The 9,467-nt window shown below is 42.4% G+C and overlaps 1 protein-coding gene across 1 annotated transcript in view; it reads right to left on the bottom strand.

Moving 5' to 3' along the window:
* LOC107752661 (vigilin-like) overlaps positions 1-7,988 on the bottom strand; it is a 28,818-nt gene extending 20,830 nt beyond the window's left edge. The window contains exons 1-3 of the mRNA XM_016568691.1: positions 7,800-7,988; positions 7,496-7,667; positions 3,483-3,583 (exon numbers count right to left, since the gene is read on the bottom strand). Of these exons, the coding sequence (XP_016424177.1) occupies positions 3,483-3,583; positions 7,496-7,667; positions 7,800-7,988 (462 nt within the window). The remainder of the gene's footprint in view (positions 1-3,482; positions 3,584-7,495; positions 7,668-7,799) is intronic.
* Between the last annotated feature and the right edge of the window lie 1,479 nt (positions 7,989-9,467).

The following is a 9,467-nucleotide window of genomic DNA, read 5'->3' as shown; positions in this document are numbered from 1 at the left end:
TTCGCAAAAAAAAAAAAAAAAAAAAAGAAAAAAAAAAAAAAAAAAAAAAAAACACACATCAGACCGTCACCAATGATGCAAAACCACTTTAGGTTGCCAGAACTTAGTTACACGTGGCATGATTTGTTTGCATTTCCTATGCCATTGCATAATTCTCATTTAAATACATGCAAATGTGACTCATTAAATAAAATTGGAAATAGGAACTAAAAGACTGATCAATCCAGTTCAGCTACCTACTTGTAGTGATCCTCATACAAGAGTTTCAAAATATTAAGTTATTAGCATGCTTAAATACGTTGTAAATACTAAACAATAAATGTATATAAAGACTTGGAAACATGCCAAATTAAACAAACAAACAAAAAAACACAATTGTGTTTAATTGCTGAAACGGCGACTTGCTAACGTGGCCATTCCTGCGTATGTCAGATTTAAATATGGCGTATTTACATTTGCTCTTAGAATGACACAACAAAGCAACTGGAGAAATAGTTTAACAAATTTAATTAAGAAATGTTTTATGTGCGTAAAACGAGTTTCGTATGTAATATTTTCACCCTGTTGTATACATGCGCGCTACGTCAACTCATGACACGCCATGCTAACGGCTAAGTAGTGAAGACGGATTTCTCGTTTAACACTTAATTTCACAACTATTCACATCTACAAACATTTGAATTCCGAGATGGGTGGGTGTGTACAGATTTAATCGAATTAATAAAATGTGTTGTTGGAAAATACCACCGTTCTTTTGGTTTGCGGCGATGAAAAACTTGTCCTGGCTAGACACCAACTCCAGTAAACTTTGAGCTGCGCGTGCGCGATAGTGACACGTACACCAGCTAGCGCGAGCGCTAACACACACTGGATAAGCAAAACTTTACTCTTATTGATCCTTTATACACCTAATGTCCCGAGAATGACAACGTCTCACAAGTGTACACTGAAAACACGGCCTTTGCTGACGGACGAATGTGAATGTTTAGTCAAGATCAGCATTAGTGACTGTCCACACAAAGTCCACGTAGGCATTAGAGCAAAGGGTGAAACAGTAGGGAGAAACTGACAGAGTCGAGCTAGAGCACATTTTCACAGCAAAACATTCACAGCCATGTACGTGTATCAGAGGTCAAGAAGAAGCAATGCAGACTTTCGGATGTATAATGTATGTAGACTGATTTGCGGAATGAAGAGTGACTTACTTGTGTTTGTGTTCCCGTCTGCCCTGTGTGGTGCAGAAGCTCGTAGTGAAACTCCACTGTCGAAAGGGAGGAGCAGCAGCCTGTGAGTTATATAGCTCAAGCCTCCACCAATCACCTTCTCTCACGTCACATTGCCCGGCCGTACAGATCATACATGTCTTTCTGAAAAGGAACAGCTATAATGGTGGTGGGGATTCGGATTCATCTCAATGAGAGTATTTTGAATCTTTTCTCCAGAAATCTTTTCAATCTTTTTACCAGTTTACTCATTCGTTCTTTTCCGCAGTTTACATCAACAGTAGGTGGCAATAAGTGAGTGCATTGTTTGAATCAGTCAATTAATTATTCCTTAATAAACAACTGAACAACTCATGCTTTATTAAAACTTTTATCAAAAGTCCTTTATTAAAACGCATTTACAATCCAAAAGCGTTTATCTACTCAGTAACTAAAATGTATTGGTAGGAATTTTGATTCATTTTTGTAACCCGAATCTTTTAAATTCACTGATTCTTTTCATTCATTCACTGATTCGTTCTTCTGGAGGTGACACCAGCAGTAGGTGGCGATAAGATAAGTGAGTGTATTTTGTGTATTTTGAATCAATCATTCAACAATAAACACGACCAACACCAACCGAGGTAGGCGTACTGTCCTTTAAGAATATGATAATCCTATTTATTTTGCTAGTCTAACTAGACATTAGCATTTCGCTTTGTTAGCATTTAGCATAGTTTCCCCTTGCTGTCTATCAGAACAAGCATGTGACAATGCCCAATTTGATAGATTCAAGTTTTCATAGGTTTAGGATAAAAACCTACACAAGCAGTAGCCAACACTGCTGCTACATCCGGAGGTCCTAAGGAATTTTTATGGTGGTCACAGGCCCAACCTTAGGAATCAGTCTCTAGATGGGTGGAGGGCAGAAACTGCATTTTGACCAATGAGAAGTCCTGTCCTTCCTGGGCCTGATACCAGAGGTCTTCTTCTTGCCCTTTAAGGTGTCTGGCTGTTGTCCTAGCATCTTTATCTGATGGCGTTGGACAGTTTTGTTAGTCCACCAAGATCCAATCAAAATGTAGCAAACCTTTGTCCACTATTGTGGTCAGAGAGGGGCCCGGCCATAAAGTGGGCCCTGGAATGTGCTGTCCATTACATAATGAACAAAAGGATAAACAGGTGTGCTGATTAATGAGTGTCCATAGTAGCTGATGAGTGGCGTGAAAACGCTCCAGTTACTTACATAACCTAGGTTCCCTGAGATAAGGGAACGAGCGTTGCGTTAACACACTATGGGGAAACTCCTGTTTACTCTAATACTGAAGCCTGTTTTAATCATGTTCGTGTAGCTGCACGAACCAATGACACTTCAATCCGCCAAAAAGGGGTGGAGCCGACTGCTATATAAGTAGACTCTGAACGCCATTTCGTCAGAATCTTTAGACTGAAGCGACAGTCATCAACTCATGTGCAGCTTTATAGCATGGCAGCCTACGCAATGCTCATTCCCTTATCTCAGGAAACCAAGGTTACATAAGTAACCGGAGTGTTCCCTTTCGAACGGCCTCTTCCATTGCGTTAACACGCTATGGGGAATGCATCCAATCGTGCCGTGCTATAAGCAAGTGCAGAACGAAGCCGCTCTGTGAACCCAGCCCCGGAGCACCCGTACTGAGCCACCCGTACCCGTGGCTCCTATAAGTCTGAGCTAACAATGAGACCCAAGCCATCTAGGCTGAGGACTACATAACAAAAACTTTTCCACTTACAAAGGGGATTAGGTAAACTTAAGTGGACAAAATCTGTGCCTGCAAGGCAGGGATGTCCAAGTTATAAACCCGGTAAAGGTTGACAGCAACAATCAGCTGGCAGCCGCACAGATATCACCAATAGAAATCAACATACACGCTAAGGGCTCAAACCGGGCAGAGTGGTTTAAGTAAATTGGGCAGTGAAAGTTGTCTCCTGAAGTGAAAAGGTCCACCTTTGCCCTCCCGAAGACAGACCAGATTGTTTGAACCGATTGGGGATGTTGTCTCCATTCTCCTGGAGCTACATTGCCCCTGGACAACATGTCTGCTCCCTGGTTCAGTCTGCCCGGCATATGAACTTCTGTCAACAAGAGGAGTTTGCCTGTGCCCATAAAAGGAGGAGGTGGGTTACCCCGAAATGAAAATGTCCCAGTTGCCAATCATGAGACAGGACATGGGCTTTGAGCCAATACTGGAGGGGCCGCATTGAAGCAGGCCCAGAGGAATCACAGAGGAAGCAGCTTACATGAGGCCGAGCATCCTCTGAAAAGCCCAGAGGAGACGTGAAGTCCTGAGTCTGAATGACACTGCTAGTCGCTGAATTGTCAGGGAGCGGTCTGGCGTAATCTGGCGTAATCATAATGCAGATTCTCATCTGTCTCAGAAGGGAAAGAGCCATGTCCGTGCATTTCGTAAAGTGCGTAGGGCAAGCCACCCTCTTGAACATGAATTTCAAGAGCAGTCTATGATGAGGGGCTGTCTGGATGTGAAAGTAAGCATCTTTTAGATCCACTGATAAAAAGCCAGTCCTGGGGCATATTTGCATATTTACTTTCAATAGACCGCACTTTCTCATTCTGTTTGCTCTGTTTGTTTGGTTTTTTTTAATTACCGAATTTCAAACTCAGACACCACTTGCTCATTCTTGAAGTGAATGTTTGACTGTTTGGAGAGTAGATCAAAGGTTTTGGACTGCCATCTCTGGTTGCCCTATAGACTCATGCATCGCACGGCGGTGGCGCTGCGCTTCTCATCCAGTGTGCGACCACCTTTCAGAAATGCAACAAGAAAACAGCGCAGCGAGAGTGACTAATATCACCAAAATAAAACATCGCTAAATTTAAGTCAAATGAAAATCCTCATTACAAATGCATCATCACACAATTGGTCTGTGCACAAAACCAACAAATGTAATGTTTAATGTAAGCCAACACATCATGACAGCGCTCACAGCAAAACAACTTAGCGACAGACACTTCATTACAAACAAGTAGTGTTTATATTAAATAATATTATTATTGGCACAGCAGCCCAGTAAATGTCCTCACTTACATTATCTGCGGGTTCCATCGTGACATGAATAATAGCTAGTTAGATTATCATCTTATATTTTTTTTTTCGATAGAGATCCCACAGCCGGCGGAACTTGTCATAAAGTTAGTGATAACAAGGCCCGCCCATTTAGAGGAAAGATATGATTGGTCAGTTTTTCTGTCATTTAAAATTACGCTCCCATTGATTTACTATTGCTTGGCCCTCTGTAATTTCACAGCTGGACCACCAATCACAGAGCCGCAAACTTTAGGCGGAAACATTCTAATATGGAGAAAATGGGCAAAGTTCATTTAATGCATTCACTGAATAGGCAGATTTGAAGAGTTTATTTCCACAAAAACTGTATTTATTTTGTTTAGATGATGATTGTGAAATTATGAATTGCTTAAAGCATTCACTGAATAGGCAGATTTGAAGAGTTTATTTCCACAGAAACTGTATTTATTTTGTTTAGATGATGATTGTGAAATTATGAATTGCTTAAATAAAATAGGAAATTATTGCTTTTTATTAAAAATAATATTTAAAAGTTTGTCATTTAAAAAAATATAAAAAATTGTAAATATTGTTTTCACAATAGTTTAGGCCAGGGGTGTCCAAACTCGGTCCTGGAGGGCCAGTGTCCTGCAGATTTTAGCTCCAACTTGCCTCAACACACCTGCCGGGAAGTTTCTAGCATGCCTAGTAAGAGCTTGATTAGCTTGTTCAGGTGTGTCTAATTGGGGTTGGAGCTAAACTCTGCAGGACACCGGCCCTCCAGGACCGAATTTGGGCACCCCTGGTTTAGGCCCTCTCTGGTTCCCCACTGGGTTCGAATAATGCCTTTGAAAGGAGATGGCCTGCGAGTGAACTGGAGCAAGTGACCTCATTCTATGGGGAGCACTTAGGCATGACGACGACTTCTGAGCTGCAGTGAAGAGCTTTGCAAATCTGCCAGGCAGATGGCGGGTAGAGGTGTGCAGCGACCACCTCTTCCCTAGGGGGGAGCTTGCCATAGCCTCTTACTTCAGCGCCGTCAACAGAGGTGAGGGTGGCAGAATTATTCGACTTTATTACTATGACCAGTCATACAGTATATTAATGACCCCCAGTGTTTGATAAAAAAGGGGAGAATTAACTAATTAAAAAAAAAAGAGGAGCACCTTCTGTGACAAAAAAAATCAATGACAAAATTGGGGACCCAGGGCAGAACCAGCGGCCACCACAGCGGTGTGTGTGGAACTGCCGCCTTGGAACGGGCAATGGCGGGCTCCGCTATGGCGACCTCTGGTGGTGAGAGGGAGAAACACCAGACGCCAGACCCTGACACACATTATGAGGTGAAATTTGACTCCTCAAAGTGATTTGCAGGGGCACCTTTGTAATGGAAATTTAATTAAGTGTGTCATATTTTATGTTAAATTCATCCATTTATATTTAGAAACTTTGTTGTTGTTTTTTTTTAATTGAAAGTGAATCAGGAAGAATAATTTGCAAATCAAATTAAATCAGTAGTATCAAGAAAATTCATCTTGGCACTACAGAGGTGGCACAGAAGATCACAAAAGCAGCATTTAGATATATTTACAAACTGTTTAACAAGGCGTGGGAGGTGGCATGAATGCAATTAAATTCAACAATGTTATAAGATTAATGTTTTGAATATAAAGTTTTAAATATAGAAATATTAAATGATTTAAATAATTGAAATTTTCAAATGAAAATAAAACCGCCAGTAGGTGGCAGCAAGTTTGTCACTGAATCATTTATTCAATCAATTCGTTCAAATTCATTCAGATTCATTCAGGAATGAAGCAAGTGACTGCCCCCTTGTACAAATACCCGCACTTGCAGTCTTTGCACTTGACCATTTGACTACTTTACTTATATGACGTATTTCCTGTATTTGGTCCAAGTATTCAAGTGAGCATGAATACCACAAGTGTGTGTAGAACTTTTCATTACCTGATGGGACACATTTATAATGTTGTAAAAATGCAAGTGTTTACAGAGCTTTATTTTTATTTTAAATACTTTGCATTTTAAAATCAACTTATAAATGTCTGTTCAGTATTCCCTATAACAGATGAGACAATTTAATTTTGTGGTGCTTCTAATTAAGTGATAAAAAGCAGTTGCAAATTTTGTACAAAATAATTATCACCACTACTCATTTGCACCAATAAAATGTGCAACTCTTTGTTTTACTACCAAATTATATGTAATATCTAATTATTATTAATATTTAACATACATTGGAAAGGTTTTCATGACCTCTTGCGAGCTCTCGGCAAAAAGTCTCACGATTTATTTCCACAACATGATGCATGATTAGGGCTGTGAATCTTTGGGTAGACAGCGATTCGATTCGATTCACAATTCATGGGTTTTTGCAAATTCAGAACGATTCAGTTTGATTTGATTCACAATTAAATTTGATTCAATTCGATTAACAATTCGACTCTGCGTTCTTTAAGTACATTCACAGGATTATTTAAATGCTTCCCCTAAATTCTTTAAATGCCAAGTCAGGAGGCAAATTACACAGCAGCCTTTATGGTTAGAGAAAAAAAAAAAACTTTGTCCATGGTTGTCACGTTGCACACAGACGAGGAACACGGGAACGAAGGAGCGAGGAGTAAATACATCAAAAGGGTTTTATTAACTAAAGGCTGGGGATCACAGGACTCGACACATCAGGAGAACAGAATGACATTTAACGGCTGACAAAGAGGGGGGGGCGCTCTGGAGGCCTCTAGGAGTAGGGTTACCAGACGAGGGGCCTCCGGAGCGGGCACCATGGTAGATATGTCAGCTCCGGGCGCATGGCGGAGTGGGGAATACAGGAGGACATGGCAGAGTGGGGAACACAGGAGAACATGGCGGAGTAGGGAACACAGGAGAACATGTAGAGTAGGGCCCAATGGTTAATGCGGCCCTGCACACACGAGGAACACGGGAACGAAGGAGCGAGGAGACGAGGAGTAAATACATCAAAAGGGTTTTATTAACTAAAGGCTGGGGATCACAGGACTCGACACATCAGGAGAACAGAATGACATTTAACGGCACAAAAGCATTGTGGGGAAAAGGCGTGGTCGGCGGGGGAGAGGTGCTGAACGTCCTGTGGGCTTGCCATATTAATGTCCGGCGGGCTTGCCATATGCGTGGCCAGCGGGCTGGAGATAGCCCTACCCCCCAAAAAAATTGCGTGGGGACGCTTACGGGTTCCGAGGCCCTCCATGGGCCATGACAGGGGACTGGAGCCCTCCCTGGGCTTACTTGAAGATCTGTAGCCCTCCCTGGCCTTGACTGGGGATCGGGAGCCCTTCCTGGGCTTGACTGGGGTTTTGGAGTCCTCCGTGGGCTTGATTGGGGATCTGGAGCCCTCAATGGGCTATGCTCTGGGGTCTTGAACGTCCTGCGGGCTTGCCATATTAATGTCCGGCGGGCTTGCCATATGCGTGGCCAGCGGGCTGGAGATAGCCCCGGCTGACGGGCTTGACATATGAACCGCCGGCGGGCTTGCCATAAGAATGGCCGGCGAACTTGACTCAGCGCGACCGGCAAGCTTAACATCTGGACGGTCGGTAGGCTTGTCTTCGGTGAGGCCGGCGGGCTGGAGAGAGCCACGGCCGGCGGCCTTGACAATGGCGCGGCCAGCACACTTCGGTGCGGCTGGCAAACTTGACATGGTCTGCGGGCTTGACATCGGCATGGCTGAACGTCCTGCGGGCTTGCCATATTCGTGGCCAGCGGGCTGGAGATTGCCCCGGCTGACGGGCTTGACCTCGGCATGGCTGGCAGACTTTTCTTCGGACTTGCCCGCGAACTTGAATTTAGAGCTGCCGGCAGGCTTGCCATATGCGTGGCCAGCGGACTGGAGATAGCCCCGGCTGACGGGCTTGACATCGGCCTGGTCAGCGGGCTGGAGATAGCCCCGGCTGGAGGGTATGACAACGGCGTGGCCAGCACGCTTCACAGCTGGGCGGTCTTCGTACCGCGGAGACAAACGGGAGAAAAAAGAAAAAAATAGACTGTTCAAAAACGAAAACAAAACACGGGAGAAGGAGCGCCGCTTACTGTCTTGGTCAGACGTTCTGTCACGCTGCACACACGAGGAACACGGGAACGAAGGAGCGAGGAGACGAGGAGTAAATACATCAAAAGGGTTTTATTAACTAAAGGCTGGGGATCACAGGACTTGACACATCAGGAGAACAGAATGACGTTTAACGGCTGACAAAGAACAAGCACTAGAACACACTTTAAATACACAGGAACTGATGAGGGGAAGACGAGGGACACCTGGAACTAAGGAAACAATAAACATTGGAAACACCTGAGACAAATGAACTTGATACACGAGAGACAGAAACAGGGTCACGGAACACATGGGGAGCAAAGACGCACACAAAACCTGGCCCAGAGTCTGACAATGGTTAGATGCTAGTTTAATGATGCTAAGATAAAAAAAAGAGCTTTAAAAGTATTATGTGTAGGCTAACATATTGTCACACCAGGGGCATAGCCATCATTTCAGAAGTGACAGAAATGTCAACTACAATTATTTTATGTATGTATGTATTATTATGAATTTTTTTTATTTATTTTTTTTACAAGAAATTATTTTCTTATCTTTTACTTTGAATTTGCTATAAGACACCAAATACACTTCTGGAAAATAATCAATAATTTGTAATCTATAATTTTTTCCTAATGGCAATTTTATGATTGTTTTATATGCTAAACAATTATTTCAATTTTCTGCACAGAATTAGGTAGAGAATATACTTTATAGTTTCTGTACTGTAATAAATGATATGTCAATTAGCACTGCATCATTCATAAATTTTACTTATTTATTGTGTTTATTGTCTTAACGTTTCACCAGTTCATTCTGCTTTTTATTCAGCTTTGTCCATATTAGGCATTTCCTGGTACGTCTTAAGTTCTTTGAGCGCGAGATCGCTTCTCTTTCAGTGCGAAAACTTCTTTATCTCATTTTCATAAAATAAAATGCTATAGTATTTAACTTTTCCTCTCCATCGGGGAATGATGATTCTGAAAGAAACGTGCCTGATGTTTGTTTGCTATAGCAACAAACGCTACTTTCATGCATCTGATTATCAGATAAACCTTGCGCTCTTATTTCAAGGTTGTTGTTAATGCTGTGGTTATTTGAACAGTTTCCTTC

The sequence above is a fragment of the Sinocyclocheilus rhinocerous genome, unplaced genomic scaffold, assembly GCF_001515625.1.
Source record: "Sinocyclocheilus rhinocerous isolate Xijiao unplaced genomic scaffold, SAMN03320098_v1.1 scaffold1733, whole genome shotgun sequence".
NCBI classification, from domain to species: Eukaryota; Metazoa; Chordata; class Actinopteri; order Cypriniformes; family Cyprinidae; genus Sinocyclocheilus; species Sinocyclocheilus rhinocerous.
This window is presented reverse-complemented; position numbering and strand designations above follow the sequence as displayed.